General features: G+C 36.1%; 1 protein-coding gene and 1 long non-coding RNA gene across 2 annotated transcripts; both read right to left on the bottom strand.

Annotated features, from left to right (window-relative positions):
* Window positions 1–7,744: 7,744 nt before the first annotated feature.
* LOC137088809 (zinc finger protein 180-like) lies at window positions 7,745–19,388 on the bottom strand. Its single transcript, XM_067452160.1, has 2 exons — window positions 19,130–19,388; window positions 7,745–9,002 (listed from the first exon to the last, which is right to left on the bottom strand). The coding sequence occupies exons 1-2, from the start codon at window positions 19,200–19,202 to the stop codon at window positions 7,903–7,905; spliced, it is 1,173 nt and encodes a 390-aa protein (XP_067308261.1). The 5' UTR covers window positions 19,203–19,388; the 3' UTR covers window positions 7,745–7,902.
* LOC137088810 (uncharacterized) lies at window positions 15,218–16,724 on the bottom strand. Its single transcript, XR_010907571.1, has 3 exons — window positions 16,600–16,724; window positions 15,959–15,996; window positions 15,218–15,287 (listed from the first exon to the last, which is right to left on the bottom strand). It is a non-coding gene; the product is annotated as an uncharacterized lncRNA (long non-coding RNA).
* Window positions 19,389–19,577: the final 189 nt, after the last annotated feature.

Raw genomic sequence — 19,577 nt, 5'->3', positions numbered from 1 at the left:
TGTTAGAGAAATACTCAAGTAAAAGTAGGCTACAATTTGTAAAAAAAAACCTGTATTTAACCACTGATGTCACTGTCGATTCTCCAGACTAGGGCTGTCACAAAACAGTGTAGATAACCACTCGAGAAGGAGAACTTGGAACAGGACTTTTATGTCCAACTTACAGAGAACACTCACCAGTGTAGCTACATAGACGTCACCAGACAAATACTGAGGGGAAACTGATCCTGCGTCCCAATTCGCATACTATCCATCCTAAATAGTATTCGAAAATAGAATTAGTATGTCCCAAATCGTAGCATGTTGAAAAGAGTATTCCAAAGATTCCCGGATGGTTTACTGTTTCCGGTCCGAATTCGAAGTATGGATCGATGGGCATCGGGCACTCTAACGGCTGATATTGCCCACAACCCACTGCGAGTTGGACGAGGATTCGATTAGAACTACAAAAGCGGATAAAAAGCGTTAAAAAACTACATGACGGATGTGCGAGTTCGACGGTTGAAGTTTATATAAAGGGGTTTGAGTGACCAACTATCAATATTTAACCTGAAAAAATATATTTATTCAGTGTTGTCCGCATTATATTTCACCTGCAGCAGCATTGTGAACTTTTTTAATGACACGTTTGGCCATTAACTTTTAAATGCATCATTATATTTAAACTGCAAACAGTCTCTGACCCGCAAAGACCCACACATGGCAGATCAACGAGCGGCTACATTTCTCTCCGATACGGTAGGAGATTAAACTGAATGTGGAGGATTTGAACTGTGACGAATCTGACGATGATTGACAGTGCAGAAAAACGGTGACGGGGTGCACATAACTAAGCGACAGAGTCCGTTAAAGATGGCGAAGTAGTATGTCCCGAAGCTTGCATATTTTTCTGCTACACACTCAAAAGTACCTTTTCTTCACAAAAAGAGTACATACTTTTAGGACGTAGTATAAGTAGGCGAATTAGGACGCAGCATGAGACCTAAATACACAGAGACAAATTAGGATAATGAGCATAGACTGTAAAAAAAATAAACAGATAACGAGGTGCAGGTGAAGGACACAGGTGACTGACATGACTAATTAACCAAACTGCGTCCCAATTCGCCTACTTATACTACGTCCTAAAAGTATGTACTCTTTTTGTGAAGAAAAAGTATATACTTTTGAGTGTGTAGCAGAAAAGTATGCAATACAAGGCCTACTTCGCCATCTTTAACGGACTCGCTTAGTTACGAGCATCTCGTCACCATTCGTCCCAGTTCAAATCCTCCACATTCAGTTTAATCTCCTACCGTATCGAAATGTAGCCGCACGTTGATCTGCCATTTGTGGGTATTTAATGCAGAGACTCTCATATGTTTACAGTTGAAATATATCAACTATTTGATAACTATTTTGATATAGTTATCAAACTGTATGATTATTATTCTGGCAACCTTACAGAAATCATATTAGATTGGAAAATTCAAAATTTCTGGGTATCACGTGTTAATCTAGCCACCTTTACGCCTTCCAGCTCTTAGGTCCCATATCACCGTATCGAGTCCCTTAACCTGCACACTGATCTTAGACAACAGCAAAGACATTTCTTTTGCAATAATTCACAATTCTATTGATGTAAGCTATTGTTTCCCCCTTCCATTCCTATGAATGGTGGTTTTCCGAAAAACTTTTTCAAATGGGCTCAGATTTGCTCTAGGCCTCTGTTGTTGTTTTTTGTTGTTGTTGTTTTCAAAAAAAATCATCAAATACTGTACCCCAGACAGTTTATATTTAATAATTCCCCCTTTGGCTGCCTGGTCATCCATGCAGCCATCTAGCATAATCTTGCCATCACCACACCATTTTGAACGGTGCAGCCACATCTTTTCCACAGCTGTCTCTCTGCTGTTGTGGCGAAGGTCTCCATACTCTGTAAAGAAGTGAAAGCATTTTTGTTAATTTCACAATCAAAAGACATTGGTTCCTTTGACTACCGGCCTTTGCAGCCTCATCTGCTCTCACGTTTTCTGTTAAAATCAAATCTTTGTTATTAGTGTGTGCTCATTTACAGATATCAACCCGGCCAGGCAAGAAAAATTGCATCTAGAGGAGCAGACACAATTTGCAAAATGGTAAAACTTTTTCCGGTGTTTCCACAATGCCACAAAATCATGCGCAACTCTGAACGCAAAACACAATTCTGTGTAAATTGTTACACTTGTACCTTTCATCAACTTGCATGCTTCAGTCAGGGCTCCAGTCTTAAAGGGGGGGTGAAACACTCAGTTTCAGTCAATCTCATGTCAATCTTGAGTACCTATAGAGTAGTATTGCATCCTTCATATCTCCGAAAAGTCTTTAGTTTTATCATATTTATAAAAGAAATATGGGCTGTACCGAGTCTTTCCGGAAAAAACCGAGCGCCTGGAGGCGTATCGTGTGGGCGGAGCTAAAGAATCACAAGCGCGCAAAGCGGTGACGTCCTCAAGCGTGGAGAAACCCATCTATCTCAGCTAATACAGATAATGATCCACAATCAAATCTGAGGCTGAAATAAACTGAACAGGAGAAACGGCAACATCAGGACGTCCGTCTCTGTGGTATGTAAGTTACTGTATTTAATGGCCTCTCCACATTTCTGTGTCTTTACTCGCAGTGTATGAGGACATGATTCGGTTTATGGACTATTGTATGCGACTAGACCTTAGAAGTAGCAAGCAGAACGGTTTTGCACGTCAGACTAGTGTAACGTTATACAGAACAACAATGGAGTAACCGTTAGTGCATTTGAATGACGAAGCACGCGATCGTGTCGTTTACTGATGTTTACTCATGCGACGGTAGCCAATAGCAGAGACATTTGAAGTTGATTTACTCACCGGCATCTTCCAAAGCAGGACCGCTCTGTCAAAAACACACTTCTTTGGTATGATTTGGTGAAGTCCTGTGACAGCAGTGACCGTGGAAATCCACTTTGCGACGCGACTGAAGCGATGCCTTGAAGCTTCCCGTCATTTCTGCGTTCAAATCGGTTCAAATGCAGCGCTGCCTTCCCGGGGCGCGACATAAGTGTTCACAGACGACTGGATCTGCACCTGAGAGACTGTTTACAGCGTGCATTTCCTCTCTCTCCCTCTAGTTACGCGCGCGCGCACCCTTCCGGGAGAAGAGCCCGTACAGCCCATACAAGGACCTTCCGCTCTATTTAACGTCAATTAGACCCATACTCGAAAAAAACTCGCCGAAACTTGTGAGAAACCGGAAGGAGTATTTTTGACACAGAAATACTCCATCAAACGTCCAACATTAGTTTTTGAAACTTTGTCTATGTTTAGGATGGGAATCCAAGTCTTTAAAGGTGTAAAAAGCTCAGTATGCATGAAACAGCATTTCACCCCCCCTTTAAGCAATCTTTATCTTGATTCTTTCGTGTTTCAGTGAAAGTAAATATAAGATCCATATTTCATATCTGGAAGCTGGGCTAAGTGAGTAAGCACTGTCACTGCAGAGCACTCCTGTCAATTTAGGGGTGTGATACCTTCAAAATCCAACACACGACACCTTGTTGCTATCAACTGTTTAGTGACACATCACACATTCCTAGGACAGACCATCAGTCACTCCCCAGAGACCAAATACACACTTTTAGCAAACATGAAGGAATAAACAATCATTGTTTCTCTTGATTAATCCAGATCATCACAGACTCCAATAGAGGTCCAATTCAAACTAAACAACAAAAAATAAGTAATATATAGATAATAATTAATCCAAGCCCTTAAGTCTATATATATAAACATCCTTCAGTTTATGTTTGTGCTTTGCCCACAGTTCAGATGACTCCTCTGCCCAGGCATGACTTGTTTAAAGCTCAAATGTATGAGGTCACTATCCTCAACCTCAACTTCATGTTTACATCTAGATCTGTACAGTTTCTCACTGTACACCATATTCTTATGAACATAAATCAAAAATTATAAATGTTGAAAACTTTATCAAAATGACATAATTATGTATTTGTATCACATTCAATTAACTCGTTCACTTATCTCTCTTGTGACATCCTTGTTTGATGATATTCAATACACAATTCTGTAAACCTCACTGTTCCACTTGGTTCCTTCTCATTCATACACATGTATGCTGTCTTCATTCCTCTTCTCTCCATATTGAACCTCCACCTTTCTAGACTTTACCTGCTCCCTGCTCTCATACATATTACTTCAATAAAGTATTCAAATTTGTACTATAATTCCAAAATGTATGTTAAACTTGTTTTAAAACAATCTCTATTTTTACCTCATCTCAATCCCAGTCACACAGAGAGCATCACAGTCCTTTTTATTTTTATTATTCTCTTACATTAATTGTAATTCTGTTTATAAATCAAATGTCTTGCTTCCCTTCTTATGAACCATACAAATTCAACTTTTAAAAAACATTTTTTTAGAGGTTTTATTCCTTTGTTCGCCCTCCAGCATTTCATAAATGCGATGGAGTCTCCGGATAATTTCAATAGTGACTTTAGCCAATCTGTCACTTTGTCTCTGCCTTCAAGTCTATAGCATTTACTAATCCAGAGTGTAATAGACAGTTCAAAAATTCTTGAAACAGTCAATAAGTGGATGAAATCGCTACTTACTGCTTGCAGGAATACAGTTGTAATTGCCACTTTCTTCATTTTAAGACGCTGAGCGAAGCTTGCTTGAAATTGCAGAACAAACGAACGATCTTGAATTAAATTGTTGTTTTATCGGATTATAAACATCAACCATGACTGTTGACATTTTTATCTGTGGGAAGGGTAGAAAAGTATCCTGCACAGCCTGGAACATGAAGTGTGTCCTTGCAAGCAGCTTGTTTTGATGATTCGCTCCCATTTCCGCCTGACAATGCACATGTTTGGACAGATGCAAATGTTGGGGGCGTGCATATAAATTATCCCCAATGCTTGCATCACTGTTGGATGTTTTTTCCCGTTGTGTTATGGATTCACAAGATTTATATAAGAAGGAGGAGGCAATGATGTTTGAGACTATGCAACTTTTCGTCCACTGGAGGGCGCCTATTCTAAACGGCTCACGAGTATCGGGACTTTTATTATGACGGGACGGGACACAGTCGCCGGGCGCCCGCACTTCCGCTTTTTCCGGTCAGGTAAAAACAGCTATTTTTATCATATCAGATACATTTAAGGGGCCAAGGGCTTCGGCCATCTCTTCCCTGAACTGAAATGAAGTAGTGGGCTGTACTTTCCACACGATTGACATCAGGTTCAAGTACGCCAGGTTGGCTGGTGGTTGTGTTGCCCGCATACCGCCTCCCATGGCCAAGACTGGTATTACGATACCTGTCGGGCCGGGGCTAGTAATGCTACTGCTAATTAAGGTTGATATCTCTGCAGCACTATAACTTGACATTTTTTTTAATGACATCATCGCCCTTATTTCTTCTCATTCTTTTGATGCGTGTAGGTAATTTTTGGATATTTTTGCCTCAATTTTTACACATGGCACCTTTAAGTGCCGGGGAGTAACTTTGTCTAAAGTGCTAGTAAAGAGAGAGTCAATAGTTTTCTGTTGCAACATCAAGTTCCTCTAGGCTATCTGTAATGCTGAGGAGATGGAACTGATGAGGAAAATTATGTACAAAGCAATCTTTAGTCACAGCAGTTATACTCCTGCCATATTTGAAGTAAGTGGATGGCTTTGGAGCCTTAGCTAAATTAAGTATACGTGATACTGATCTGAGATATCACTCTGCTGCAGCATTTCATTGTTATCAACATTTATTCCGTGTGACATTACTAGATCTAAAGTATGATTATGGCGATGAGTGGGTCCTGATACGTGTTTTCTAACTCCAATAGTTTAGAATGTCTCTAAATGCCAATCCCAATGTGTCTTTTTCATTGTCTACATGGATATTAAAATCACCAACAATTAGTATTTTATCTGCAGCCAGTACTAACTCTGATAGAAAACCAGCAAATTCTTTGATAAAGTTTGTATTGTGCCCTGGTAGCCTGTACAGTAGCCAACACAAATGTCAAACGGGATTTATCATTTACACTACGCGACGTTACAAAAAGCACCAAAACTTCAAAGGAATTATATTTGAAACTAGACTTCTGAGTAATACTAAAGATTTTATAATAAATTACAGCAAAACCTCCCCCTTTACCTTTCAGAAGTGGCTCGTGTTTATAACAATAATCTTGGGTTGCACTCATTTAAAGTAATCTAATCGTCAGGTTTTAGGTTTCTGTCTAACACAGCACATAGTTATGATCTATAATCATATCATTAACAATAAGCTTTTTTGGAGAAAAAGGGTTCGAATATTCAACAACCCAAGCTTTATCAATTGTTCATCCGTATTATATCTGTTGTTTATTTGTTGGACATCAATTAAATTTTTACTGTTGAATGGTTTTGATGGCTTTTTGTATTTACTAATTCAGGAAACAGACACAGTCTCTATGTGATAATATCTAGCTGAAAGAGTCTCTATGTGCTGGGATTTAGCTGACTTTGGTGACGTGAGACAGCTAGCAGACGGTTGATTTAGCCAGTTTGTCTGCTTCCTGACCTGGGCCCCAGTGAGTCAAGGTTTAGCTCTAAGACTATGTGCCAATTTACTAGAGAGAAGAGCAGCACCAGCTCAGGAGGGATTAATGCCGTCTATCTTCAACAGGTCAGGTCTGCCCCAAAAACATTTCCAATTGTCTATAAACCCTATGCTATTTTGCAGACACCACTTAGACAACCAGCCATTGAGTGATGATAATCTGCTTAGTATTTCATCACTCATTTTAACAGGGAGGGAAACCAGAGAAAAAGACTTGCGAGTTTACACACTTCTTTAATGTTAATTTCGGTGATCCCCAACTGGTGAAGTCGAACATCATTAGTGCTGATGTGAATAATAATCTTAGAGAATTTACGATTAGCTTTAGCCAGCACTTTTAAATTTGCTTTGATGTCAGGCCCTCTGGCTCCCGGTAAACATGTGACTATGGTGGCTGGTGTCTCTATTTTCACATTCCGTGTAATAGAATCGCCAATAACTAGGGCACTTTCAACAGGATCCTCAGTGGGTGCGTCACTGAGTGGGGAGAACCTGTTTGATGTTCTAATCGGAACGGAAGAGTGTTTTTTTGATCCACTCCAAAGCAGTATCTAAAGCTGTTACATTCTCACTACTCTCAAATAAAGTCTGGATGCGTGTCTCTAATTCTGAAATCATCTCTGTCAGCCTGACTATTTCCTTACATTTATCATATGTGAAGCCCTGTTCGCCAACGGAGATAGATATGCTAAACATGTAGCATATGCGCACTTATGCTACATGTTCATCGATCGGGCAGGCCAAGTAATGTTAATAAAAAAAATACATTCCAATCAATCGCGGGTGGATGAGAGATGAATCGTTTCCTTTATATGTTTTCAGTGCGGCACACTCATTAAAACGGAGCAATTCTTGAGAGAGCCTCAAAATCATGGCAGAAAATAGCTTATTCATTTTGATGTTTTTGAATGTAAAAACCATGTGACATCAGACAACAGTATAAAAAAAGGCAGTTTGACTGTAATTAAGGAGATTCAGAAGTCATAAGATTTCTTCATATACACCTGATTTGCTCATCAGCCCATCAGTGAAGACTCCAAGATGTGAAATGGGTGTATCAGACCAGAGAAACCTTTTTTTTTTTTTTTAGGTTTGGGAAACTGTAATAGATGACACAGTAGAAACATCAGCATGACCAAAATAACTTTAATTAGATTAACTTCAAACAAGCAAACGATTCACCAATACAGAGGATTTTTTAAGCAAATATCCAACGAATGAAACTGCTTATCTTTGCTCATTGTAGATAAAAAAAAATATATATATATTTAGGTTAGATTAGATAGCTCACTTTGACAACTTTGGACAATGCTTCCTTACATGAATCAGTCGAGCACCTGATGAAGTGAAACCCCTCCCACACGAAGGGCAGAGGTACGGCTTCTCTCCAGTGTGCACTCGTTCATGTATTTTCAGCTGCCCTAACTGATTAAAACTCTTGTCACAGTGTGAACACTTGTACGGTTTTTCTCCAGTATGGATTCTTTGGTGAATTTTCAAGTCGCTTGTTCTGCTGAAACCTTTCCCACACTCAGAGCACACATGAGATTTCACTCCAGTATGAACTTTATGGTGCATTTTAAAACAGTCCAGTCGCGAAAAAGTCTTTCCACAAACAGAACAAAAGTAAGGCCTCTCATTTGTATGAGCTGTCATGTGTTTTTTCAGATGTGACCGCAAAATAAATGTTTTACCGCACTGATCACATTTAAATGGCTTTATTCCAGCATGAGCGCGCTGATGATATATAATAGTGTCTGACTGTGCGAAATTCTTCCCACACTGATTGCATGTGTATGGTGTCGCTGCACTGTGAATTCTGTAGTGATTCTTAAGGTTGCTTTTAAATGTGAAACTCTTGCCACATTGATCACATCTGTAAGGCTTCTCTCCAGTATGAACTTTCATATGAAAATTAAGGTATCCTCTAAGTGAGAACCCCTTCCCACATTGAGAGCATCTGTAAGGCTTCTCTCCGGTGTGACTTCGCATGTGATAATTCAGGAGTGCTTTACGAATGAAACTCTTTCCACACTGTTCACAAAAGAAAGGTTTTCCTCCAGTGTGAATTCTCATGTGATCATTCAAGAGTGCTTTACGCACAAAACTCTCTCCACACTGATCACATGTGAACGACTCCAATCCTAAGTGAATTCGGATGTGGTCAACAAGGAGTTGTTTACGAATGAAACTCTTTCCACACTGATTGCATGTGAAATCATTTTGTACTTCTTTTCTTTGAGTTCTTTTGCTCAAAAACAGAAGATACTTATTCTCAAAAGTCAAGGGTTTTTTTTCTTCAGTTTTAAAATTATGAGGTTCTGGATACTGATGTTTCTCCTCCACTTCATTTAGCTCTTGACATTCCTCTTTCACCTCCATCAGACCTAAAGTGAACACATTACATTGTCAAAATTGTATTCATGTGACAAACAGAATTAAATAAGAGTAACCACAAATCAATTCTGTAATTTTCATGTTAATCAGTGCTTGAAGTACGCCGGTTCACAAGTACAGAGATTTAAGTATTAAGTAAATACACAATCCTTTGAATATACTCTCGGGTTTCTACTGATAAAAAGCCATATGCTAAATCGCTAAAGTAACCCTTTAAGTATCATAAGGTAAGATGCAGGTGTTTTTTTTTTTTTTTATTTTTTTTACAAATATACAGCTGTTTTTATAGTTCTGAGTATTCTCATAATTCTGTCCTCATTCATTTGTATGTTTATCTGTAAACAGTGTTGTTTAATTATTGTATTTTTTTAAACCCACTGTATCACTTCCCTTTATTCTATAAAACCTATTTAGTTTGAATACATCTTCAGTACATTCAAATAATAAATATTTTATGTTTCAGTATTTTACCAAAATCCAAAATGTCAGATCCACACAATGTCATCCACACAATCGAACAGACTAGGCAAGGCAAGATTAATTATATAGCACTTCATATAGCACATTTATAATGTTTCATATACAATGGTAATTCAAAGTGATTTCAAAACCACAGAGTGATGGAAGGCTTGTTCGAGATGCATCGGTGCTGTGCAGCCCGATCGCCGTATAACATCAAAGTACAGCGAGCTCATACGACTCCTTATGCTTTTGAATCACTCATGGATTATTTTGATATCATACGCTGGATAGGTCTGTGCAACGCCAATGCATCATTCTCGAACAAGCCTGGTGTGTTTGACGCCGAGTATGTGTAAAAAAAAGTTAAATTCATGCAGTACACCATTTTAATGTATTTTTTAGAGTATAGTATTATAGTAATAATAAATCAACCCATTATGCCGAGTTAAATAAACAACCCAATTTGCTGCGTAAAATTAGCCCAACATGTGTTCTGTCCTATATTTTTGGGTTGTTTTTAACCCAGTGTGTTTTTGTTTGACTGCAGAATTCAGCAAAAATGATTGCACATGGGATTGTATTGGAGTAGAAATTACACAGTTGGGAATAAATATTACATTTTATAATACAATCATCAGATGCTTCAGCATTAAGATCCAGGTTACCCCTTTTTTTAAAAAGCTGTCATCCACATACATACTGACTGCACTCATTGCTACTTTTTTATGGAGGACCAACCCTGCACAAATTAAAAATAAGTAAATGAATGAATGAATAAGTAAATAAATGAATAAATAAATATACACATATGTAAATTAATAAAAACATAAATAGATAAATAAATGTGATAATAGGAAACTAAATAACAGAATAAATGACTTGATAAAATAAATTATTCATTTTTAATCAAATACAATTTTGTATTATCTTTCCCTTAATTTATTATTTTCTGCTTTTATAAAAATATATCTTTTTAACTTTTATTTATTTGTTAATTAAATTTAACATTTATTTTTATATTTATGACCCATTGACCCATTGAGAGATAAGTTCCAGTGGTCTTTATAGTAGTGATTTTGAACTCAACAGGTTGTAAGTTCAGCTCTTGCATGTGTATACTATGGCGGACATCTCCACGTTACACAAACAGCTAACGTTAGTTAGAGAGTTGCGCTACTTAGCGAATGAAGTCGAAAACAACGCATCAAATTACTGTTAAAACTAGATGTGCTTATCAATGTTTTAGGAGGGTTATATTCGAGACAGGGGTAGCTGCAGCTTGGAGTAATGGGCGTGGCAAGAGGTAGGGGCGTGGCAGGAGGTAGGGGCGTGGTGACAGGTTTCTCATTGGTCCAAGGAGCTTCCTCCTGGTGACTGCGTTGGCCAATCAGCAGTAACCTTAGTTTTCGGTGGAGGAATGAGTTTTGACTTAGAACACAAGCCTTTGATGACAAATTCAACTGACGTTTTAAAAAACTTAATTGTAAAAATGACTACTGAATAAATGTTTTTTGGGCTAAAATGTTGTTTGTTTTGCTTACTTGATTAATGTCACTTAAAAGTAGTTTATTAAACCGGTTTTACTTCATTTAATATTATATGGTGAGTGTTTGATCAAACACGTATGTGCCTTTATACAGCAAAAACATTTGCTTCACCATTATTATAAAAATAACATTACTTTTAGTTTGTATGTACTTTAAATGAAAGTACAAAATTAGTATGACTTTAATAGTGTCAGGAGACATTTTTATCTTTAAAATAATAATTTGTTTTTCAATTATTTTATATTTTATTATTTAGTTCAAGTACAGACATTTCAAGTATAATACAATAAAAACGATTAATACAAAGCATTGTAAATACAGCACAAAATGTGTAAATTAGAGAATAACAATAACAAGTATAAAATGAACAATACACATAAATACAAAAATATAAGTTTATGAATCAAGGTAGAAAATTTTGAAAAGGTTTCAAAGTATACTGTGAGATTTATAAAAGGTAATATAGGAAGGGTTCTTTTATTTGTGTCATGCATATACAACTTCGGCAAAATAATTTAATTATATAATTTTGTTTTTCAGAAAAATATGGGTTTTGGAAACAAAGTAAAATGCCATGAGGATCTAAATTCTAATACTAGGAATGTCTATTTTAGGGATATCTAAGTCAGTCCAAAATGAAATAGAAAAAGGGCAATACAAAAATAAATGTTTAATATATTCAAGTAATGTGTTAAATAAGTGCATTTATCACAAACAGTGAATGTTTTTTTAATGATTGATCCTAAAAAAAGTCGCGGTGGCGATGACGTCACGTAACCCGCGCCATACAGAAGGTTTCGAAGGCAACATACTTTTGAATGTATTCTTAATATCATTATTGCTTTTTTACAGTGAAAGAAATGTATTTTGTCTTGTGTAATTATAGTGATACAGTTTATGGCTCGCTTTTATGCGGATCAGGAAGCTTTTCGAGTCCTGGTCATAGACTTTAAAAAGACCTCTCGGCACGCCCTATTCCTTTCCGACCTCATGGCACGCCCATTGCTCCAGTCTGCAGTTACCTTTACTTGTTATATTCTGATATGGATGTGGAAGTAAAGACTGAAATGTTGCCGCGATAATTAATAGACACACTGCAAAACACTGTATGTCCCAGCACATTCAAAACCCGTGAGTCAGTAAGTAAGGTGTGTACGGTGGGACGACCATCGCACTTTCTTCTGATACGAAATAAGTACCATTGAAACGTATCTCTCAATGGGTCAAACTGCTGGAAACACTGATACGTTTGTTTAGTGAAAGAACTATGCGGCCGTCATTTACAACTCTCCTCAGCTGGTCTGATTCTGCGTGCGTGAGCTTCATAGACTGTGGTGAAACCAATGATGTGTTGAAGCTACACAAGGACCGCCCTCCTCATTTCCATGTTGCACACGGAAAAAGAAATGAATCAATCGATCAATAAATGTAAAAATAAATACATGAGGGAAAAATAAATGAACGCATAAATATAAAAATAAATGTTATATTTTAATTAACAAATGAATAAAAGTTAAAGATATATTTTTTATAAAAGCAGAAAATAATAAATTACGGGAAAGATAATACAAAATTGTATTTGATTAAAAATGATTCATATTTATTTTATCGTCATTTATTCTGTTATTTATTTTCCTATTATCACATTTATTTATCTATTTATGTTTTTATTAATACATTTACAAAACAAACAAGTGAATAAATAAAAATAAGAAAGGACACCTTTCACATACATAAGAAGAATGTAAATTTCAGTTAAACATTATTTTCAAAGTTTCTTGCTGAGTAAAATGAATTTAAGACTTGTTTCACACGCTGTCCACTAACAACGGCCTATTGCACTTACTGTACATTTTAGACAATAAATCTGCAAATTAGACACATACATAACATGAACTGCAACACTAAACATAGGTTACATTATAGGCACTCTTTCTGCTCATTCAAAATCATATAATAGAATAACTGTATATAAACCCTTTTACAGCCCACGTGATCAAAGAGTTGCGCGCGCATTTTGGCAGCGGAAGTGGTGTTGTTCCCTATTGGTTCGTGTTAGCAACGCCGAAAGTTTATCAAAACGGTTTCCCAGCATCAAAATGTCTAGCTGTAATGCTTGCATTAAAAAATTACATTTGTAAAACATTTACTGCACTTGAAACTTAATGCTTTATAATAAACCTCCCAACATTGGCTGCCACTGGTGTGTATAACCCAGCAAACACAGCAACGTTGTAAAAACGTTTTTTTCATGTTGTGAAAAGGTCGCGATAACGTTTTTATCCGACGTATTTAATACGACAGATGTCGGGTTTTTTTCACGTTATAAATACGTTTTTTCACAACGTTGCAGAAACGTTCTTATAACGTCTTTATCACGTTGCCACGTCTCCTTGTAACGTTGCAGAAACGTCTTTATCACGTTACCGCGTCTACTTGCAACGTTGCAGAAACATATTTAAAACGTTTTTTTATCACCTTACCATATCCTCTCCTTCCAACATTGCAAAAATGTGTTTATAACGTTTTTGTCACCTACCACGTCCATCTCCTTCCAACGTTGTAGAAACGTACCACATTCAAACTGGTTCTTCACTTCACACATGCTGTGATCAAAATGTTTTTTTGTTTTTACTGTTATCTTTAATATAAAAACAATATAACTACAGTAAGAAAAATATATTGTGGTCTTTTTAGATCTCTGTATAATTTGTCAAGGCTAATCACGTTATAATATTTCTGTCAATCTTAATATTCAGCTTATTAATAACGCTTTTTACATTTCACCTTACCTGTAGGCCTTACCTCTGTTTGTTTCCCATTTTATTAAACTACATAAACATATGTAGTACTAATAATTTATACTACACACAACATTTGTCAGTCATTGTATTTATTCACACAATATAAAAAGCAATATGATAGAGGTAAGTTCACAAAAAAAGAAAAATCTGTCATTTACTCATCCTTGCATTATTCCAATCTAAATCTGTATGACTTTCCTTTGTTAAACACAAAGGGAGGTGTTAATGTTAACCTTAAGTCAGGAGATATTAAGCATAATGTTCCTTATTCACTATTCACTTTTTTGAACAAAAGAAAGTGAATGGTGAATAAGAAATATTAACTCGAATGTCTAACAAAGTCATACAAGTTTGGAACAACAACAGAAAAGTTACATGATAACAGCTTTTTCATTTTTAGTAGAGATAATGTAAATTGAAATCCTTGAGATAATTGTAGAAGACTACAATTAAAGCTCTCATTAATAATAAGAAAAAAATTCTAAACAGATAAATAAAAATACCGGTATGCCAATAAAACAAAATGGTACAAATAAAGTACAGCACATGCAAATTATGCAATGACTGGGAATTTAAATAAGAACATGAACAAAAAAATGTAGAGAAAAATCCATAAAAATTCAGTGCACAGATGTTATAACAAAAGAGATTAATCTATAAAATGTAAATTCTCATTTTAACTAATTACAGATTATGTTATTGCATATGTTATTTTACTGCAATCTATTTTTTCTATTGTACCTGGTGTACATTAAACAAGCTAAAAACCCCAGGAACAAAACCCAGAAGTTTTTATAAGCTGTTGACCCCAAAAAAACAACGAGTGTTTAAAGACTAAAGTGGATACAGGCACTTGAGACAGAGCGCGTCATGCTATATTACACTGAGAACTACACACACTGGAGGGGAAAGTAATCAGCGACAGGAAATATAATATATAATATATAAAACTGACATTTGGATATTTAACAAAAGGTTTACTACACACACACGTAGGCATATGGAGTGTCAGGATCCCAAAATTTACCCATTCTTCTTGCTGAAGCTTCACGTCTTATTGCCTGTATCCACTTTTGTCCTTAAACGCTTGTTTTTTGGGGTCGACAGCTTATAAAAACTTAGTTATGTGTTTTTTACCGGTGTGGGCGTGGCCTAAATACACTCTGTCTCTATTATTGTTCAATAAATAATATTTTATAATATTGGCATACCTGATTTTGAGAAACAGTCAAGTGTTTTAGTCTGTTTCACATTGGTACACTAAATAGATGTATTATAGCAAACAAAGTTTAGTCGTGTTCCTGAGTAATATCTGCATGCACCTAATTCTGCAGAGAACATATAATACACCATTAGACAGCAATCCATATGAGACAGAAGTCTGGTCTGGAAGGTGGATCTGGAACCGACATCTGTCCTGGTTTTCACAACATCTCTTGTTTATCCGTCTTCACAAACTGCCCTGAAATACAATTCAAACATCAACAAGGATTGTTATAAATATAATGTGAGGTTCGTACATTCACAATGCTCATCTGGCCTCGGTGGTGAAGTGTGCAGAAAATTCTGCCGGACTGAAATTTAGTCTTTTAGTCTTACCCTTCTTATACTAATGGTAACAAATTTATAACACAACAATAATTCACTCTCAAAACTACCTCTCTTTAATACTGCAAATACCACGTAGAGCCAAACATGGATGAAATCACAGAATCCAGTCACAAATGGAATTTACTGTATTAAGCAGAACGTTACAGAATTTGGAAATATTCTTTATGTATAAATCAAAATAAGGGCTCTACAATGAATCAGATATTGATACAGACTAGTGTCTGAATATTAAAGCTCAAAAAGACTGGAACTGAAATCTGAAGTCTTTGTTCTGCCATGTCTATAGTATGTAAATAACTACTACTACTTAAACCGAAGCACGCCAGACACTCGTGATGATTTCAGTATCTACTGTCTCCCTATACGCACACATGAACTGCATCTGCAAAGTTGATCTCAGAGTTAATTAATGAACATTTAACCATTTAATTTGCTAGAATGATCAACATATACACACAGGAATGTATGTATGGTTGTATGTATGTATGTATGCATGTATGTATGTATGTATGTTTTACTTACAAGTCAGATGGTTCATAGTGCTGGACAGCCATCACAATCTAGGAACATAAACAATTTGTCACAGAGCCAACAATAAGTGGTAAACTATACAATGTCACTCAGGTAGGTTTATTAGAAATAAATAAACTAGTGCATAGGTGAAAATGCAGCAAAAAAAAAAAAAAGATTAATATACAGGATATATACAATATATAATATCGTAAGATACCAGAATTTACGTTTAGGTTTTACAGATGCATGGTTATATACGTGGTCAATACTTGTTTACTATGAAAGATCAAACATGTTTGAAATAGCGCATGTGAGTGACGTCACCGAGTCACGTAAAGTGCAAACTGTTTGGTTAAATACTTAAATTAACGTTCCTTTCATTCAACCATTGACAAATAGCCAGCAAAACATTAACAAAACCTCTTATCTACACATAATATGGAATTAAAAGCCCAACTTTCATAAATAAGAGCTCAGGGCTATAGTTAGCCTAACGTTACCTCTCAATTAGCCTAACGGTTAAGACGCTAACGGACTTTTTCCGAAGACACTAAACCATTTCTTTACAGTAAATATTCAACAGAAGCGTGTTAGAAAGTGTCAAGAACAGTTGTATGTATTATATGTGTAATATTAGGGACTAAACTTACCTGAAATTAGTGAAAACAACAGTGACAGACGGAGCTTTGCTGCTTGTTGTCAGACGAGCTGCCCCGTTTCCATGGTAATTCCATCCGCTCCAGTTTGTTTAAAAGCGACTCGAATGTTCAACACGCACGCACGTTAAACACGTCATGTGTAATTTGTGCAGTGTTGCGTTTACATGAATACATATTTTTTACACTGAAGTATAATATCCCGATAGTTAAGTAGGCCACCGTTTAAGTGGAAACTGCAGCCTATGCCTACGTAAAACTTTAAATGGAATGAGAATGAAAGCTTGTATAATATAATATAATATAATATAATATAATATAATATAATATAATATAATATAATATAATATAATACTCTAATATAGCTATTCTATCAGTTAAATGAGCACCTTAAAGTATATTCACAACATTGATATAGAATGCTCAGCTCTGCATCAGCCTCATCTGTTACTCCATCAGTCACTGAATCGTTGATGTTAAAATGTTACTGTCACGTTCTGTTTATATTCTGTGTATATTTTTCACAAACAGAACGTAGCCTACCGTTGGAGGTTTGGCATATGGTTGTATTTTGGTACTACCATGACGTTTTTAAAACGTTTTATTCCAACGTTCAGATCACGTTATTTTAACACCTGGATAAAACGTCTACCAAAGGTTGTAGTTTGGTCTAGTTTAGTTTTCGTAGTAGACAAACGTGATATTTACGTTTTTTTGACTACTTAAAGAAAACGTCCCAGGTTGGTATTTTCACAACGTTTTTAAAACGTTTTTTTTCCAACGTGCAGATAACGTTATTTTAACACCTGAATAAAACGTCTCCCAAAAGTTGTAGTTTGGTCTAGTTTTGTTTTCGTAGTAAACAAACGTGATATTTACGTTTTTTTGACTACTTAAAGAAAACGTCCCAGGTTGGTATTTTCACAACGTTTTTAAAACGTTTTATTTTGGTTACATTATTTTTCTATTTTAAAAAACGTTTTTAAAACGTCTTTAAAACGTTGTCCTACAACATTACCTAATTGCAACCAGAATACAACGTTGTGGAACGTTGTAAAAACGTTTTGTGTTTGCTGGGAATGTACCACCCCACACCCAGATTATCATATAAATAATCACAGTACTTATCAATTTCATTTGTAATGATTTTATTAATAGTTTAATTGCAAAATAACCATCTGAGAAATGTATGCAAGCAACATAGCTGCTATTAAAGTACTATAGCATTACAAAATTAAACTTTAAACAAAAGTGTGTCGACACATACGAATCAATAACAACATAAAATGTAAGGAAAGGGATAAATGTATGTCTGTGTGAAGAATAAGAATAAATGTAGAAAACTGTATTGGACATTCTGTACATGCCCAAAGACAACGTATTCATAAGCATCCAGTGATTTGCTTGTCTCGGGTTTACACGCTCGGTTTCTCGGTTTCTTTCCCACTGTATATCTGCTAACGTCTTCTATCCACTCCACTATAGTACACGGATCTGGTAGCCGAATACCATTTGATAAAGTCAACTTTTTAAAATAACTTTCTCGGTTTGTGTTGCTTAATCCGCTCACGTAGCTTGACATGCTGCTGATTCTCGCCCCAATGCGTTTTGTTGCCAAAATGCGCGCGTATACGTTGCTACGTCATCATTGTATACAAACAGTAAAAGGGTCTATAGCTACAGTACTGATAACTCTAAGCAGGTAAGCACTACAAAAAGTTTTTGAATGCATTAGAGAGAACAATTCCGTGTGTGAATAAGTGCTAAGTTACCTGTTTAAATGTGCTTTCACCCGATCATATTCATTAGAGGGTAAAAAAAATTAAAAAAAATCCCTTAAACTTTAACATCCCGCTCATGCCCATCGCCGTGATCCATCTGTATCAAGCTTGTGTTCTGAACACTGCACTATGCATATTTAAATCTTTTCGTTTCTACGTATTACATATTTCTCATGTCTGTGAGGCAATTAGCCTAACGTTACCGAGTTTCAGCTCATTTGAGACGTGTTCCAGTTCATGAGCAATGAAATTGCTTTATTAAAAGTAAATTTGTACAAAACGAAAGAAAGGCTTTTTACAAAACAAAACTTAATATTTAACCAAATATTACCACCATAATCATTTCTGACACACTCGCATGTCTATAATTATCAGATGAAATTTAAAAATATTATAATATTTAAACATAAATATGAAGGGAAAAAAGCATTGTTTAATAGCTACGACAAGTATAGTAATTAAGCTGCAGATTTATGTCATGTCTGAGCTTGATTTGAGCGAACATAATTTTACCGGTGGGTTCATGAGCGCGCGCCTGCGGATTATTGAGCCGAGAGTCACCGGCTTCTCTGCTCATTAGTCATTACAGGCTCGTTCTCGTCAGAACGCTACGTATTAAAAAATGGTCGGGTTTAAATCGGGCTCGGGCTCATAATTACAGTTAATGTGTGGGCACGGCCGGTCTCTCAAATGCTTTGATGTTACCAGCAGAGATTAATGGAGACTCAAGAATGATCACCAACCTCTTTGTTCCTCAGTGTTCACTCTGCAGGATTCTGCCTCACTCATATCCACGAGCTCCAATTTAACATCCATTCTTACAAAACAAATATCAAACTTAAAAACGCTTACTTAACATTTATTTTCAATATGTGCTTCGAAGCTTGCATGCTGTTTTTGTTCTTCGTCTTCTTCGAATTTGCGTTAATGGCGGACTGGCGCCACCTTGCTGTATAGAGCTGCTTCTTCTTCTTCTTCTTCTTCTTCTTCTTCTTCTTCTTCTTCTTCTTCTTCTTCTTCTTCTTCTTCTTCTTCTTCTTCTTCTTCTTCTTCTTCAGTTTTTCCTTTGGTGAGCATGTTGGCGAGTGGCTACTAACAATTTAGGCGCATTTCCGCCACCTATTGTACTGGAGTGTGAGACAGAGGAAAAAAAAGAAAAATAAATAAATAAATTCTATTAATGTTTCTTTT

Source organism: Pseudorasbora parva, chromosome 9 (assembly GCF_024679245.1).
Source record: "Pseudorasbora parva isolate DD20220531a chromosome 9, ASM2467924v1, whole genome shotgun sequence".
NCBI lineage: Eukaryota > Metazoa > Chordata > Actinopteri > Cypriniformes > Gobionidae > Pseudorasbora > Pseudorasbora parva.
This window is presented reverse-complemented; position numbering and strand designations above follow the sequence as displayed.

Bases quoted from the DNA above. Each gene is read 5' to 3' on its own strand.
- LOC137088809 (XM_067452160.1), bottom strand. From the start codon at position 19,202: ATGGATGTTAAATTGGAGCTCGTGGATATGAGTGAGGCAGAATCCTGC. The intron at 9,003-19,129 runs GTTGGTGATCAT...TGTTCACTTTAG, and splicing joins GAACACTGAGGAACAAAGAG to GTCTGATGGAGGTGAAAGAG.